The sequence below is a fragment of the Colletotrichum godetiae genome (assembly GCF_030913485.1).
Source record: "Colletotrichum godetiae strain CBS 193.32 chromosome Unknown BDP55scaffold_8, whole genome shotgun sequence".
In the NCBI taxonomy this organism is placed as follows: domain Eukaryota; kingdom Fungi; phylum Ascomycota; class Sordariomycetes; order Glomerellales; family Glomerellaceae; genus Colletotrichum; species Colletotrichum godetiae.
This window is the reverse complement of record NW_026851256.1, coordinates 907,598-925,489: the sequence shown is the minus strand read 5'-3', so window position 1 is coordinate 925,489 and position 17,892 is coordinate 907,598. Positions and strand designations below refer to the sequence as shown.

Sequence of the window (17,892 nt, the reverse complement as noted above, 5' to 3'; positions counted from 1 at the left end):
ATACGTATAAGAACGCCCTCTATAAGCTCGATCGTTTGCCTTAGTAACGGAAGTATTAATAGTAATAATATAAATAAAGACGAGGCGGATGAAGGCGAGGATAAAGACTCCCTTAATAATACCTTTATCGACCGTCCTATATTACCTATACTAAATAAGAGCTAACAGGTAATATAGAAATTAAATTATAACGTTATAAATACCTATACCTACCTCGAACTCAACTTAGAGATATAAGCCAAGAATAGCGACCCCATAGATATTATATATTATATAGGGTAATATTAAAAAGATCTCCCTAGTACATACGGCTTTCCTGCAGCTCTACTAGGAGGCTTAGATAGATGTGGTCCTTATTTAGGAACCCTGGACGGGCTAGAAGGACGGAAATATATAACTAAATATATACCTAGGTTTCGACTTTTTCGTCCCGGTCGATTTCTAAGATAGTAAAGGAACTAGATTAAGAGTATTAACCTATATACGTAAAGGGATAGGGATAACGGTAAAATAATAGAGGCCTATCCATATAAGAGACATATTATAGCTAGTAGTTAATAAAACGATGATTATCGTTAATATATATAGATAACCCCGTAACCCCTATAGCCGTATAATAGGGATATTACTAGAACTTAAACCCCTAGAGCAAGCTTTGATTATAGGTAACTTTAATATGTATTATTATTCTTAGGAGCCCGGGATAAGGAACGGGAACCGGGGAGATGATATTATAGGCTAGGTAGACGGCTATAATCTTTCTTTTATTAGTAAAGTTAAGGTAATAACCTAGGATTATAGATATATCCTAGACCTAGCTTTTTTTAATATCCTTTTTATATATGCGTAGGTCAGCCTATAGTTATACCCGGGAGCTAACTATAAGGCTATCGTGGCCGTTATATTACTATTTAAACGCCTAGTGTTATAAGGAGAGGGCCACCTATAGCCACGGCTATTATTAATACCCGACTCGGCGCTACCTCGGTTAAAAGACCTAATTAAAGGGGAGCTAGCTACGATACCTAATCTAGAGGATTAACCTATTTTAATAGACCTAGACGGGTAAGTAAGTTATATCGTCAAGCTCTTTTCCCGAGCCATTAAGGCGGTCGGTAAAAAAAAAAGAAAATAGAGAAAAAGTACGGTTTAGTAAATAGAGGAATATATAGAGGCCTATAGAATATACCGTACTACCCGCAACCTATAAGCTTAAGAGATAGAGTAGAACGTAAATCCTTTTCTAATAGAAGAGCGGAAGGTATTTTTAAATATTATAAGGAAGGCTAAGCGAGTATATTAGGCCGGAAAGATCGATAGAGTTGTTTTAGACCGGGACCTTTATTAGGTTATAGGTTAGCGGAAAGCGAGCCTACTAACTAGAGCACCCTTATTAATTATGGATAACTAAACGATCGAGGATATTAATAAAAAGGCCTAAGCGCTCCGGAAAGCCCTTCTTGACAGGTTTAGTACGGAAGATAATATACCGGGTGACCTATTTAATATACCCGTCGTTCTAAGGCGAGCGATTACTTAGTAAGATAATGTTAACGGAAAAGAAGTAAAGACGGCTATTTTAATAAAGATAACGACCCTTAGTATGGACGGGATTACTATACGCCTCCTTTAGGCCTGTTAGGGCGTTATTTTAGAGCTGGTTAAGTAGTTATTTTAGTCCTATATACGGGCCGGCTACTTTTTTCTACCTTTCCGTAGAGCTAAGGTGGTCATAATCTAGAAGGCCGGTAGGGATACCTTTAAGCCTAGGTCCTGGTATCCGATCGTGCTCCTTTTGTACCTAAGTAAGGGACTCGAGAGACTAATAGCTAGAAGGATAGCGTCCTTGGCGATTATTGAGTATATTATTAGTCCGTAATAGATCGGAGCCTTATAGGATAGGTTAGCCATCGATTTAACGACCTACCTTACCTATAATATCGAAACGGCCCTTTTAAAAAGGCTTACGGCGATACTTTTAATTATAGATATAAAAGGGGCGTTCGACTCTATCCTTTAGAACTAGCTCGTTATTAGATTACGTTAGTAGGGATGGCTATATGGCTTAATTAGACTCATCTTTAGCTTTTACTATATCCGTATTATTAAAGTCCGACTAGAAAAAAGTATAATAGAATACTTTTCTCTATTATATAGGTTATTATAGGGGTCGCCTTTATCTCCTATCGTCTTTTTATTTTATATTATAGAAATACTTAAAGACGACCCGGATGTGTAATTCGGGTATATAGACAATATCGCTATTTTAACTATAAGCCCCTCCCTAGAGAGTAACGTCGTAATATTTAACCGAAGTATAGCCGGTATTCTTAAATAGGGTTTAGAGAATAAGGTCTCTTTTAACCTGAGTAAGTATAAGGTTATCTATTTTATTAAGAAATATAGTTAGCTAGCGGAGCTACTAGAGGTTAGGGCGGGGGATTTAATAGTTAAGGCCTTAATAAAACCTATACGCTAACTGAGTATCTAGTTTAATAAAAGACTGTCCTTCTAGTATTACGTCGATATAAAAGTAGCTACGGTAAAGAAGGTAGCTTAATACCTAAGGTAGCTTATAAATATAAAGAGAGGACTACTAGCGGCCGCCGTACGAAAAGCCGTTATCTCCTACGTACTACCGATCGCGCTTTTTAGTGCCGAAATATAGTATATAGGTATTACAAAGCCGGCTTCGAGATATTAAGCGGAGATAAACACGAATCCGCCTTTTTAAAAAAGACCTATTAATATAAGCTAGAAGGGGCTCGTATAGAAAATCGATAGCGTTATTATAGTGGCGGTAAGGGCCGTTCTACCTGTCTAGAGGATAATACTAACTAGTAGCCTCCTCTAAAACGCTGGCTTACCGTCAGCTAAAGTCATTTTAGAGGGCGTCCGTTTACAGGCTATAGTCCGACTATAGAGGATTAATCGCCAATACCCGCTAGTCGTATAGCTCTCCTAGTAGGGATAGTAATAAACAAAATTATAATGGACGGCTAAACTTCTATTAAGATACGGAAGATCAGCGTTCTTTTAATTATAGTATCTATTAAGTTTATAGGATTAGATAGTAGTTTAATATAAAGAAGAGGCTATAAAAGATTTTAAGCGTTAGCTAAAAATAGTACCGGAAAGCTATATAATCGTCTTTTTAAACAGCTTTAGGGCGACGAATAGAGCCGTAGGGTATAGCTTTATTATTTACCGAGACTTTAAATATATAGTATAAAGGTATAGCCGACTCGGATTAATAGAAGTGTTCGACGCCAAGGTCGAAGGAGCACAAGCCGGCCTCAAAAGGGCTCTACTTACCAATTACGGTCATCTAATTTATATATATATCGATAATACTAATGTTATATAAGGTATCTACGGCAAGGCGCCAGACTCGTTATAAGAGGCGTTCCTCAAAATCCAAGAAGTAGCTAGGATTTTTAATATACGGACGTACTAGTCTCTAGGATACTAGGGTATTAAAAGAAACGAGGCCATAGACCGGTTAGTTAAAAAAGGAACGATATTACTAGTACGGATAGGTTAAATAATAATATTAGCGGGTATTAAACGGCTTATAAAGGAAAAACTATAGGGCTATTATAAAAGATGGTAGTATAAAGAGCGAAGGCCGTAATATACGAACTTAGGGCTTAAAGTAGCTCTATTTAGCCTTCCTAAACTAGCCTTACTACAGGCTACGCTATATCACTTACTAGCAGCACGATCAGGTCATAAGGACTTCGAGTAATATCACTAACATTTTAACTATAACGATGCTTTAATAATATGCTCTTATAGAGAGGCAAAAGACGTAGACCACCTAGTCTATTATTAACTAATGCTAGTAAGAAGGTAACGGTGGCCGACCCTCCACTCTTGTAATATGCCCGAGCCTATAGGCCCTATAGGATCTCTCGAAGCCTATTTTAAGAGATTAATTACTGACCTATAAGGCTTCGAGGCCTTTCTCTATATAACGGACTTCTTTTAGAAGATCTATCTACAGTAATAATATCTATACCTATATAGATATGAGTGCGGACTATAAAGAACTTCCTGATTCTAAGGGACGATTTGGGAAAGAATGAAACTGGGGTACTAGCGGGAACCGGGGATAGATAGAACGCGTAGTGGCTATAAGGTATGATTTAGAGGACGATATAAAGAGACGACGTATTGTAGAATAGGTAGCCTTGGCTTACGGCCCTCTACGCTATATACCCTTTGGGAGGTCTGCGGTAAGGGCTCTAGCCTGGCCGCCACGGCGTTAAATACAACAACAACAACAACAACAACAGGATCAGAGCCTGGGTTAGGCCGCGATGGAGACGGGCATCAACTCCAGACCGATCTAGCACTTTTTCAATGTCTCGGACAACAGATGAGACACGTGACAATAGTGAACTCTACGATCTTTGTAGATTTGAGACTTTTGAGTCTTCTCGATGCGTTAGGTTGTTTCCGGCAAAAGCCTTCAAATCGTTGTCACAAACAGAACATCGGAAGTTGGCCGGCCTTGACGAGCAATTGAAACTTGGATGCATGTCCAAAGTTGACAGCTAAATGCACGCTGCCGTCTCATGGAGCAAACCAACGACTGTTGGAGATGACATTCTCCAGGCCTGTGCTGTGCCGTCTTGGCGCTCTGAGCTTAATGTTGACAAGAGACCCGACGGTCCATCAAGCTCCTCAAAAAGAAGGGACGAAAGCACGTAAATCCACACTTCGCCCATGGGGTTCAGGAGTTGCAGAAGTTCATCTAGCGGACGTCCAATAGCTCAACCAGAACGGCCGTACAGATGGGGTCTGCGACCTGCAGGTCTGGAGTTTCGCAGTTACCGATTTCAGGGAAAGAATTGGAGAGACGCGAGGAGGATGCATGCATGCATGCGGAATGCGGAATGGCAGTGTCGGTTGGAAGGGCCCCATGAGCGGCTAAATGTGTCAATGGTGGCCGATGATTTGACCTGTTCGAGATCGACGGACCTTGACCGCGGGTTAACGGGTTAAACCGGTACAGAGTGGGTGGAGTTGGTCGGATTTCGTTCGGGAAGAAGGGGGTAGAGTGAGACACTGGAGCTTTATCCCTCATTTTGGCCGCTGGCGTCTGCAATTTTCCCAGTCCCGCGGACCATCGATAAACCGGCTTGAAAACGTTGCTAGATCGTTGCCATTAGTGAAAACCGCTCGTCGCATCGTCGGTGGCTTGCTGTGCTGGTCTCCATCGAGCATAGTGCTAATTGTATTTTTCGAGCTGGGCAAGTCGTTGTTCATGTAATTTGTGTGAAAAGGCAGGATATTCTTTGAGATTTCTTTTTGATGATATTTTATATGTCAAAAGCACAGTAAGCAGTGAACAACAGGCAACGTTTGTTGAACCCCAAGTGATAGCTTCGCATGCATCGATCTTAATCTCGTTTGTCAATGCTTCGGAAGTTCGGCGAGGTAGAACGTCAAAATCAAATACGAAATCTCCTTTTTGAGTCGAGCAAGCTCCCCGTATCCATACTTCCAGTGCGAAATACCTCGGACCTCAAACACTGTTGGTTTGTCAGAATGGCTTAACTCGCGATAGCCGCACTTTGCCTCGACAGGAAGAAATAGCCAGAGACCGTTGACGATTGATGGAATTCATTACTACAATCGCCTCTGAATGGATGACAGCATCTAAAGAGTGGGGAAACCATCTCATCTTGAGGCCGCATCCCCGTCTCGGCGTCCCCTCCACGACTTTCTCGGCCCGGACGGCGTCAAAAGCCTTATTAGCGTTACTCCAAAAGGCCCTCGTTTAGCCCTACAAGGCTATGGATTGAGCCTCCCGCGGTCGCCGTGACCAAGGATGATGCCAACGGGGCGGAATTCCGATGCTTCTTCACCGCACCTCAAGACATGAATAGCCACATCCCTCTCATAATCGGAACCGTTTTCGTAGAGCAGTACGAACAATTACCCCCAATACAACCCGAGGTATCAGTCACGATATCAAGCTGCTTACGCCAGCGGCCGGAGTCCGGCACGGGAGATGTGGGACCCCTTCCACTTTGGCGCCGCCGAATCCCGTCTTAGACGCGGAGGCTCCGAGGTCCAAGCTTTGAGCGGGAAGGATAAAAGTCTGATTGCACCTCGTTGCATCTAATCTGATCTAATCTCGATGATCTCGTTCCAACCGTGTACTCTTTACTTCGACAACTGAATATGGCCAACGTCGAGGCGAACCAAAAGTCCGCCATCGAGGGGGCTGACATCGCGGACGTCGCGCCAGAGCCTGTGACACCGACGACATCCATTGAGGAAGCCAAGCGTTCTTCAGGTGCGATCAAATTGATTCCATTCACAAATGTTCTTCCCTGACCAAGCTTAGACGAATCTTCTGCCCCGAGTCGAGATGTCCTTTACGCCGCCGGAGTCGGCCTAAGACCCGATGATCCTACCTTGCCATGCTTGACTATTCGCATGTGGGTGATCGGTATCGGGTTCTGCCTACTAGGTAGCGGCATCAACACTTTGTACACATTCCGATTCCCATCCATCAGTCTCTCCCAGTCGGCGATCCAATTTCTAGCATACCCTGTTGGGAAAGCATGGGAGTTTGTCGTTCCCGACTGGGGTTTCAACATCATGGGTCATCGCGTCCGCCTGAACCCAGGCCCTTTCAATTACAAGGTTTGCATCATCCCTGAACGCTCTAACCCCCCGAGACCTCCTGGCGCTAACAGCCGATTATCACGTAGGAAAACATCCTGGTCTATATCATGGCCAATCTCAGCTTCTTGACCCGGTTGAGCGCCGATGTCTTGACCGAACAACGCATCTTTTACGGGCTGAAAGCGGGCTGGGGATTTGAGCTTACCGTAACACTGGCCACAATTCTTTATGGATTCGCTTTGGCTGGGTTGTGCTACGCGTTGGTTGTTGAGCCTCCGGGATTGCTATGGCCCGGCGTCCTTGGAAACACGGCTCTCAACGCCGCATTGCATACTGGCAAAAGAGAGGACGAGACTGAGTAAGTAAAATCTATTCTACATGTAACATTGTTGCTTGGTTCAGAATTAACTGGCTAATCTTACATGTACTGTAGGGCAAAATGGACGGCATCTCGCTACAAGTTCTTCATGCTCGCCTTCATTGCCTCGTTCTGCTGGTACTGGTTCCCAGACTTCATCTTCCCTGCACTGGGCTACTTCACCTGGGTCTGCTGGATTGCCCCGAACAATGCGGTTGTCAATCAGGTATTCGGCATGAAGAGTGGCATTGGTTTGCTTCCGTTCACGTTCGACTGTAAGTTAACCCCCACAGGCCTCACCCAAGACCTCGGAGAATACTTTGATTCTGATTTCAACTAGGGAGCCAAATTGCCTATATTGGTTCTCCGCTCGTTGTTCCCACATGGGCAATTCTTAATATCCTAGCGTCTTTGGTGTTCTGGATCTACATCGTCTCTCCCGCACTTTACTACTCAAACACCTGGGACTCGGCCTACTTGCCTATTCAGAGCAATTCCATCTATGATAACTTGGGAAAGACGTTTAACGTTTCCAGAGTGATCAATAAAAAGGACGACTTTACTTTTGATCCTGTCAAGTACGCCAACTACTCGGACGTACGCAAATGCCACAAATCTCTCTACCTAGTTCGTGATACAAGAGTACTGACATGCTTTGATTAGATCTACCTTCCCGTTACATATGCTCTCAACACCTTTGGTCTTTCGTTTGCCACCATTGCATCACTCTTTGTCTGGTTGTTCCTCGAGAAGCGCCGACACATTGCAGCTGCGTTCAGATCCACCCAGCTTTCTGCTCTTCTCGGAGGAAAGATCATTCCCAGACACAACCCTCAGCCAGGCTACAAGGCTGTCCCGCTTTGGTGGTACTGGATAACTGCGCTGCTTGCTCTGGGCTTTGGGATTTTTGCATGCGAATTCTACCCAGTTCAGCTTCGCTGGTATGGAGTCATTCTGTCGTTCGCAGTGTCTGCCATCTTTTTCGTTCCTGTAAGTACCTCCCCAGATCGTTTCTCGAATGGAGACGTGCTCATTCGTTGTTTCAGCTTGCGTGGGTCTATGCAACAACGAATATGAAGATTCAGATCGATATCTTCTGTCGCATCATCGCAGGATATATCTGGGAAGGCAAAGTATTGGCCAACATCTGGTTCTTCAACCTTGGCTACATCTCTGGCATCAAGGGCCTGGCGTTTGCACAGGATTTGAAATTGGGCATCTACTGCAATGTGAGTCTTTTTTGCCATTTCGCATCGGGGCCTCAGTCACTGACTAAGCTTTACTTCAGATCCCACCTCGGAAACTATTCCTCGTGCAGTCAGTAGGCCTTGTCATCGGTTCTCTGGGCCAAGTCTCCGTTCTCAACTGGGCTCTCAACCACATCCCAGGTATCTGCTCCACCGATGCCCCCAACGGCTTCACGTGCCCGTTCTCTCGCACTCACTTCAACACCAGCATGGTGTGGGGTGCTCTCGGTCCTCGCCGCTTCTTCGCTGATGGCGCGATGTACCGCTCGCTGCTATGGTTCTTCCTCGTCGGCGCCGTCCTGCCCGTGGTCGTCTACGTGGTGAGAAAGAGAGTTTTCCCCGAGGCCAAGTGGCTGAAGAAGGTCCACGTCCCGCTCTTCCTCGGCGGGCTCAACTACATCCCTCCGGCGTCCGGAACCAACTATGGTAGCTGGGCGATTGTGGGCCTCGTCTTCGGTTTGCTCATCAAGAGAAGGCAGACGACTTGGTGGAGACGATACAACTTCGTTCTCAGTTCAGCCCTGGACTGCTCAGTTGCCATTGCTGGAATCTTTATCTTCTTCGCTATTTTTTACACTGGTGCTTCCAAAAAGCTCAGCTGGTGGGGTACCGAAGTTCATAAAGTAAGTCAATGACGGCTTGCGACAATCGTTTGGACAGCACGCTAACCATGATATCACACAGGATACCTGTGACTGGAAGAGTTGCACTTACATCAGCCGAAGCGCTCATAAGAGTGCCTAGCATCGGGTAGCTCATGTCAATTGAAGTTACGTGTATATTTGGAGCCGGGCACGCGACAAGCATGCGGCGCGCTTCTGTGCTGGTGGGAGATCCGCAGCGTTAGTGGCTAACCGGGGATACGGAAAGTTCGGGCGCATCTTCGCATTTAGATACCATGTTAGACTTTAATCACTCGTAGTTGGAACGTATATTCTAAATACCGGCTTATTTGGCGATGAGAGCCTGTGGAGCCCGCTCTGAACGTGACTCTGTTGACAAGTCCCGGGACGGAGCTGCCCATGATCGTAGTTACTATGTCTCGGAAAATATTGGTTGGAAATTGATGAAAGTTCGTTAATGTTCGTAATTGTCACTTTGGCACTCTTTTGGTGGACACTATGCTGACGGAACACGCCCGGATTTAAGGCTTACTGCGTCTGTCAGTGTAACCTAAACCACCGGTTTCCGGTTGAGTGGACAAATTGCGGCGGACAGAGGCTTGGCCGGCTGAGTAATACAGCAGAGCAGGCAGCAGTCTGCCCCGACCGTTCGACCGTATCTGCGGTCCCCGGACGGCATTTTCACACGTCGGCCGGGAGCCTGCGGATTTTCTGCGCATCTCTCCGCTAGTTTGCATTCCTGCTGTCTCACACCATGGATATTGTACGCTCCGCAAGTCCGCTACCGTGGCTTAAGGAATTGAGGTCCTCCTCTGTGTTGGGGCCCACTGACCTCATAAGACAGTTCCTACTAGCAGTACGAGTCAAGTTTCATGGGGGTTACAGTGTAGCCAGGTCGCCGAGTGAATCATGCTCCGCAAACATTTGTAAGCGGGGTCCGAACTCTAGGCGCAACCACGGGAGCCGATGGGATGAAGACAGTAACCTTCGAAGGTTTCGAATGTGGTCGTGGCCTTTACTATGACCCCCCGCGATCTCTATAAAGGTAGTTGACGCCAACTGCAGTTGACCTACATTTTTTGCTACAATCTCTAAGAACCTTTCGGTAAACAAACAACAAGATGACTACTTTCACTAACCCCGTGATCCCAACGGGCTCCACCATTCTCGTTACTGGCGCCAATGGATTTATCGCATCGCACGTAGCCGATCAATTCATCAAGAAAGGCTACAAGGTCCGCGGTACTGTTAGAGACACCGAGAAGAGCAGTTGGCTCAATGCCTACTTCGACAAAACCTACGGCAAAGGCCACTTTGAACTTGTCTCGGTGCCCGATATGCTTGTCGAAAATGCTTACGACGAAGTTGTGAAGGGTTGTATCTCGTGCTCTTGCTAGAGGATCATTGTAACAGCATGCTGATACCTGCCAGGTGTCTCGGCTCTCATCCACACAGCATCCGTAGTCAGCTTCGACCCAGACCCAAACAAGGTCATTCCGATTGCGGTAGACAGCGCCTTGGTTGCCCTCAAGGCTTCTTACAAGGAGACAAGCGTGAAGCGCTTCGTACTGACTTCGTCATCATCGACAACCTTGGCTGCAAATCCCGAGACTTTCATGAAGATGAAGGGCGCTATTGTGACCGAAGACACTTGGAGTCCTGACGCGAAAGAATTGGCCTGGACGCCGGGCCCGTGGGGTCCTGAGCATGGCGCTTTCGTCTACGTTGCCAGCAAGGTTGAACAGGAACAAGCCGTTTGGAAGTATCACGAGGAGAACAAATCCAAACGCCCTGACCTTGTCGTCAACTCTGGTGAGGAGGACCTGCCTTTTTATGCTCCTGCGCCTTTTGAATTCGAATGTTAACGAGACATCATAGTCCTGCCAAGCATGAACTTGGGAAAGAGTCTCGATGTTGTGAACCAAGGACACAGGTCTACTTCGGGTTTCATTCTTCCTTTTCTCGAGGGACAGAGAATGCCTCCTTACCTGAGCCACCCCCGTGAGTGCTGATAGTGAACATTTGACAGCCGGCACGTCATGACTAACCTCGTACTAGAGTATTACGTCGATGTACAGGATGACGCTATCCTGCACGTCGCTGCAGCTATCTTGCCCGATGTCAAGAGCGAGCGTATCTTCGGTTTCGCCCAGTCTTTCTGTTGGGATGATATCCTCAAGATCTTGCGCAAGCAGCACCCGGGAAAGAGCATCCATGAAGATTTCGCCAGCGAGCCTTTCCCAGTTATCATCAAGCCTGTAGACCGCGCTGAGGCACTGTTGAAGAGGCTTGGAAAGCCTGGGTGGACTTCCCTTGAGGACAGCTTGCGGATGAACACGGAAGATCTCAAGGCCGAAATCTCTGCATGAACACGATCTTTGCAGACAAGCTCATGTTTGGGTGACAAGGTTGATCGATGAGCGAGCTGGAATGAATAAATTCACAGTTACCTAGAATGAATGCCTGGAGCTGAAAGTTCACTTTTGTGTCAACCAATGAGGTGAAGTACCAGTCAATAAGCTGCAAGCTACCCTCAAGCTGTGCATTTTATCTATTTTTACAGCAATTTACCCCGCACAAGCGCCGGCTGCTGCCTGGTCTCGAGGATAGTGTAATCAGATTGCAGAATCAACCAAAGAGCACATGGGTCAAGCCGAACGGCGAGTTCTTTCTACTACACAACACAATTCATATCATATTTCTCGCCATACACTCACAGACAGCACATAGACGATCTGATTAAGTCTGCAATTCACAAAGCCATGGCGAAAATGAATCCATGCGACATTTGCCGGCATTTTATCAAATTTACCGCTTGTCTGAAGTCCCCTTTCAAGTTCCAAACACCATGGCTTGTATGGAAGCAAGAAACCAAAGACCTTTTCATCTCCAAACAAGACTGCCCGTTGTGCGCAGCTCTTTGGGAACTGCCAATCGAAAACAGCCTGAACAAGGCTAGAGAGCGTTTCGTGGGTGTCACAACCGAAAGCTCGCATCCCATTTCTCTAAAGGTGCTGGAGGTGAACAACACGGGTCGGATTCTCTGGGCAAGCCTTGAGGTTTCTTTAGAAATCGAACGGGATAATTTTGTATATCTCTCGCGGGTATCAATGGGGATTTCGCCACAGGATGTCAATGATCGTAAGTCTTTACTTATGTGACAAGCAGATGGCTGGAATCTGTCAACTCACTTTTGGCCATAGCAAATCCTCACCCGCATTTTTGGACTTCGGGTCGAACACATCCATTTCAAACTTTGGCAGAAGACAGAGTACTATGCGTAAAGACGTGGTTGAATACTTGTGAGAGCACACATGGTAGCTACTGCCAACCACGCAAGGGGAAATTACCCAAACGGTTCATTGACACAAGACCGGGCCAGCCTTTACGCCTGGTGTCTACTACTAGTGAAGTGTTCCAGCAGGTCTCCGACTCTGTGCGCTATGCGACATTGAGCTACTGCTGGGGAGCCTCGATTCCATTGAGAACTACGAAAGTCACGGAAGAAGACTTTGGCGTTTCTATACCTGAGAATCGTCTTCCAAGAACTTTCCGACACGCGATAAGAATCGTCCGCTCTCTAGGTATCCGATATCTGTGGATCGACTCATTGTGTATAATACAAGACGACCAGGCAGAGTGGGAGCTAGAAGCTTCACGAATGGGGGACTTCTACGCTGGAAGTATCATCACCATAGCAGCGAGCTACGCGTTAGACAGCGAAGGAGGGTGTTTCCCAGGCGACGATGATAGTATGGAGGCGGTTGTAAATGACAAAGACTCAGGCCAACTAGAGACTGCCAATCCTGAACGTACATCAGGAGCCGAGACAGATCCTACAGTCCGGATATTTGCTTACAAGGAAGAGGACCTGAACGATTCCTCCCAACCTTTCTCCTCCACGATGATACGCTTTCAATCTCTTGACCCCCGCAAAATTCCCCAGCATGCACATCTCAGCACACGAGGATGGGCTCTCCAAGAACGAATCTTGTCACGGAGGATTATTCAATGTCTGAATTCGGAAGTTCACTGGCAGTGTCAATATTGGTACCAAACTCAAGCTGTTCAGACCTTCGAGGTCCCTCACTCCACGGCAAGTGATTCGACTTACCCAATTTCGCAAATTTCTCAATGGTGGCCTGGGTGGATCGAAGACTACTCCCAGCGAGACTTCACTATTGCCTCCGACCGGCTACAAGCTTTCGCTGGGATTAGCAATCATTACGCTGATTTGGCATCCAGTAAGCCGATTCTCGGAGTCTGCCCAGGTAATCTTGCCCGAGACCTTGCCTGGATCAGAGATGGCCTACAAAAAGGCCCTGGAGTGCCGGGCGCACCTTCTTGGACTTGGTTCTCTTGCAACGCCCCGATTATGATGGACGATTGGGGCTTCAACCTGAATCGTCGCTTCAAGGTCTCAAATGATGTGAACTTGGTCTCTTTTGGCATCGAGTGGAAAGGAATACCGATGACGTCCCAGATTCAGTCTTGCCATCTTATCATATGTGGCGTTATCAAAGAACTTGCAGTCCGCATACCGCCCGAGGCCATGATTTACAATCCCCCATATATGCTGATCGAAGACGAAGAGACCGATTTCTCGAAGGGGCCAATACCATGGACCTGCTCAGGACGATTTGACGATCCCAAACACCCGACAGATTCGAGATCTCCATACACTTGCTTGCTTCTTAGGACGAGGACGGTCAATGAGGGCCAAGATGGCACGTTTATCATTGAGACGTTTCTGATTCTCTCCTCTGAGAATGGGCCACTGGTAAGGTCGATTGAGCACAAGAGGTTCCGACGCATCGGAATCGCGTCTTTCAGAGGAAAGGAGAAAATCTTTCCAGACAATATCGAAAGAAAAACGGTGTTTCTCATGTAGGCACAGGAGTCTTGAGGAAAAAAAGTTCCTTGAGCCCCTCGAGTTAAAGCATGGGAGAGCCGAAGGACGGGAATATCTATCGATCTCATGTGTCATTGGTAGTATTGAACCAGCTTTGTTGAAACTTGTTTCTGGCGAATGAATATCGCACATGTGGCACATGCTGCACAGGAAATCCTCTCCCTGCCCCATGCAGTTCGTACCCTTCAGTACCAAGACCCTTTACTCTGTACACTCATTCCTATCAAAACTCGTGAGTGAAGTCGGGTAAGCTGTAGCATAGGCACACCAGCACGGCAGACACAAGTCAGTGCCGTAGTGAGGAATGAAAAGACGGCAGCTCCCGGCGTTCCGTTTCGAAGTAGAGAATCATCAGTCTCTTGAAGACGAGATGGCGCTTGGAATCTTCGTTGAACAATCCTCGCTCAGTTTGTGAAGATGCTCCAGGAAATGCTCCACCTAAAGCCGCTTGCGAGCCCTGGGATGCCCCAAGTGTAGCGTCGGCAACGGCCCGCCGGCTTTGGCCCACTTTCGGCCGCCGCAGGACCGATTCTGAAGCCTGCCGGACCTTACTACGTACTCCTTAAAGCGACCGCATTTTTCGTGCAATGTTTCCAGGAGATGTGGTTTGGTAATGGGTCTCCGTTGTCTAACTTTCCTGATGTCCACCAAGTCTCTGTCGTATTATCCCACAGTGCTTTCTTCAATCAATCACCCAGTCTGAGTCTGACGGAACTATCCCATCAACTACGGAATGGCGTCGGTACGTATATACTTACTACTATGAGGTATAATAGCTAGCCATACATCAATTACTCCCACTTTCCTTTATTTCCCTTAATCATAAAATTCGTGTAAGAATAGAGTTGGAGAAGACTGGAGAACGTATGTACTGACGCTGTTTCGCGGTTGATGGGACAAGGACAAGCACGGAAGCCATTCTCGCACTTACAAACCACCTTCGTCGACTCTCCTCTTTTTGTATTGCCACCTATCCTCCAACCTCATGCTCTCGACGGCTCCATACTCTGTCCTCGTCGTCAGTGATGTGGATAATGATGAATCGAACGGCTCAGTACATGTAACTGAGGCCGGCCTTGAGCACCGCGCCTCCACAGCTGCGGTGATCACAAAGAAGTTACATCGCAATACCATTATCCGTAATTTTTCCATACACGTTCTTGGGACCGCCGCAATCTCGCTGTGCTCCGAGCCAAGAAGTAAGAGTAGTCGGCCATTTCAGGTATATTTCGGGAGCGTGGGGAGCGTGTGGACTCGTTACTCGTGACGGTTTGGCTTCATGCAACCCATCGTGAATACATCAGGTGAAACCTTCGATTTACCTAGCAGTCACGGCGAGGTTCACGCAGAATGAGCATGTCCCGATCTAGATTATAAGCCTGAAATACCTATATTGATTGAGCAGTGTAAGACAATGATCGATCGTGATTTCTACTTGCTTAACATTTCTTAGAAAACACTGCCCTTTATCCCGTCGATAAGACTCTGGACAATCGTCAGTATACTTGTGTCCAGTGATGCTCCGTTGTTTCATCAGTTGCACTTGCTCAAATCTTGACTTTTATGCCTCGGTGAACAATCTTCACACGCCTCCGCCCTGAAAATTACAGACATTTGTGCCGAGATAGGAGACGTGAAAAGTAGTTTCAACCCTGCAATATGAGGGTATTGATGCTGTACCTGTTGTGCCTGCCGGATTTGGTATTCTTGATGTCTTTGGCACACCTGGTCAAGGAACTGGATGGTCATTCCCAACTCGTCTTGGTTCGGGTAACAGGAGTGGCCATCGATCAAGCAGAATATAAACGCAACTGGCACAGATTGCAAAAGGCCCTTGGCCTCGGAGAAAGTCGTACGATATCAACCCGAGTGGGTTGATCAGTAGTTTAGCAACGGGATCATGTAAACCCAAGAATTGCGACTGGCTTGAGTGCATCCATAGGTCGAACTTTTGGCTGTCGCGGATTTTCCTTTTCGTCCCGAGAAGATTATTCCTCGGACATTATTCCTCCGACAATGACGCTCGAGCATTGAACTGTTTGTCTCCAACACCATCCTTATGAGTCCCGAAGACACGCCAAGCACATCTAGAAAATCTTGACGGCCAACTATGCATTGTGAATACCAGGTGCGATCGCGATGACATTTGACGAGCTCGCTTGACTCTAGTCAAGCCGGGTCACTTCCTTTTCTTCTGCGAAATCTGTACATGTACATTATCCTTCTCCAGACATTGAATGTTGTAATTATCCTCTGCCTCGCGAAAATTCACGATGTTCCATGGCTATGTTTTGGACTGCACCTCGATTTACACTACGTTCTCTAACGGGGATTGGATATTCTTGGTTAAGAAGGCAAAACGTTAGCTACATCAGCTCCGGTTTTATATAACAAAACGCCATGTTCTTGATGCTCCATGTCGGTACCATCAAGGTACTTTGAGTTAGGACAGTCGCTCTCCTGCTTTGAACAGTTCTCCATTCATACTTCCGATTGAGACCGCTGTTTCCTTTGTCATCTTGATCGTCACCACACCGCCAGACTCGAGACTCGGCACAGATTGTCGCAAACTTCCCGGGGTATCTAACCACCCGAGAGTCGAAACATGCAATCGCTCAAAAGTTGTCAGAAAATCTCTTGGGGGTTTTGAATCCCAATACCTGGTAACATTGGGTCATTCGATCGTTGATGTCGTTGAGGACCCCGGTCTTACCATTTCTCTGTGCGTCGTCTGCCGGTACAAGTATTTTGTTTGCTCAAATTGCCATGAGAAGATCAAATGATACTGTCTGGTCGATGGCTTCATCGACTCAGAACCTGGTCCCCAAGCCACCAATAACGATAGAGATATAATCAGCGTTTGCTATGAGGGCGAGCCAAGGGTCGATGACCTCTGTGATGTCGCTGCTGATACCGCCTACCTTGATCATCGTACCATCATCCCTGCCTTGTCGGTCACCCTTTCTTTGTATGCATTGATCCATCTTTCCCACACTCCCAATTTTGAATAGCTCGCATCGAACCAGCGCAGTTCACGTGGTGTAGATTCGTCTCTGCCCAAAGGGCCATTGGCTTGTCAGGACAGATCGGCTTTTCCAGTGCCAGCGACTGTTTTTAATCGTGCCCATCTTTTGCTTGGAGCATTTTGGTCTGCTCGACGATGGTTTCCGATAGAATTAAAGGTTCTAGGCACACCCGCTACTTCACTTGAGAATGACGCGATTGGCCAGAGTCTGGATGTCTGAAGTGTACGTTCAAATGTTGCCATGAGGGTATTATCGTGCTCTACTGCTGCTCGTCAGCGATTGAGCAAGACTGATAATTCACATTATATATGGATACTTTGCCAGTGTATCAGAGGAGACACCCAATATCAGCCTATTACGTGTCGCGAGCAGGCAAAAGGCCCCATAGCCTATTCTAGGCACGTCGTTGGAGCTCCAGTACCGAACGCTCGAACGCGAGATATGCTGTTAACCAGTAGAACAAGGTCCAGACTACAATTGAACTGGAAATCCATGAATTCTAGAGAAAACGAGAATTCTATAGATCATCCATCTCTTCGTCAACATGCAAGACTTTGCTGTCCTGGAACTTGACCTCAACTCGGCCATGCGACTGCCGAAGTAACGAAGTGGAGAATGAGGGGTAGAGCTGCTGTCTCGGACAATAAGAAGAGGGGGCAAATGCACCCCAGAAGCTAGTTAATTCTTCAGAGCTCTGACGAAGAGTCGGCCGCGCGGGACGGCGTTAAAGAAGACAACCTTTCAGCCAATGCTACTTGTCCCAACTTTGGCTTCCCATCTATTTGGGTTTTCACACTGGCTGACGTGAGCGACTCTGACCCCTGACGACTAGCTCTCAGCTCAACCTTGGCCATCTATCGGCAAACAAACAATGTCTGAACGAATTGACCCCTCACTTTGCCCCGCCATGTAAATCCGTTTGCTATAAATCCGGTTGCCCCGCCTTCGACACTAGGTAGATCGGCCACCCACCGGGATATCACGACCTTTTAAAATTCTCACCGTGAGGGGTGTTTTGCAGGATACACAGACGGACAATCGCTTGCTAGTTATCTGTTGACACCAGCAATTCCTACTAAGA

The 17,892-nt window shown here is 46.7% G+C and overlaps 3 protein-coding genes across 3 annotated transcripts; all 3 read left to right on the top strand.

Annotated features, from left to right (window-relative positions):
- Positions 1-6,195: 6,195 nt before the first annotated feature.
- BDP55DRAFT_691683 (OPT oligopeptide transporter protein-domain-containing protein) lies at positions 6,196-8,994 on the top strand (the record flags this gene model as incomplete). Its single annotated transcript, XM_060577008.1, has 9 exons — positions 6,196-6,310; positions 6,362-6,663; positions 6,732-7,003; positions 7,079-7,278; positions 7,344-7,600; positions 7,667-7,993; positions 8,050-8,232; positions 8,292-8,873; positions 8,935-8,994. The coding sequence occupies 9 exons, from the start codon at positions 6,196-6,198 to the stop codon at positions 8,992-8,994; spliced, it is 2,298 nt and encodes a 765-aa protein (XP_060433281.1).
- Positions 8,995-9,583: 589 nt separating this feature from the next.
- Positions 9,584-11,507, top strand: BDP55DRAFT_653540 (uncharacterized protein). Its single transcript, XM_060574198.1, has 4 exons — positions 9,584-10,247; positions 10,305-10,685; positions 10,752-10,874; positions 10,932-11,507. Exons 1-4 carry the CDS (start codon positions 9,995-9,997, stop codon positions 11,240-11,242), a joined length of 1,068 nt encoding a protein of 355 aa, XP_060433280.1. The 5' UTR covers positions 9,584-9,994; the 3' UTR covers positions 11,243-11,507.
- On the top strand, positions 11,505-14,099 carry BDP55DRAFT_653536 (heterokaryon incompatibility protein-domain-containing protein). Its single transcript, XM_060574197.1, has 2 exons — positions 11,505-12,014; positions 12,077-14,099. The coding sequence occupies exons 1-2, from the start codon at positions 11,636-11,638 to the stop codon at positions 13,762-13,764; spliced, it is 2,067 nt and encodes a 688-aa protein (XP_060433279.1). The 5' UTR covers positions 11,505-11,635; the 3' UTR covers positions 13,765-14,099.
- The last annotated feature ends 3,793 nt before the right edge of the window (positions 14,100-17,892 follow it).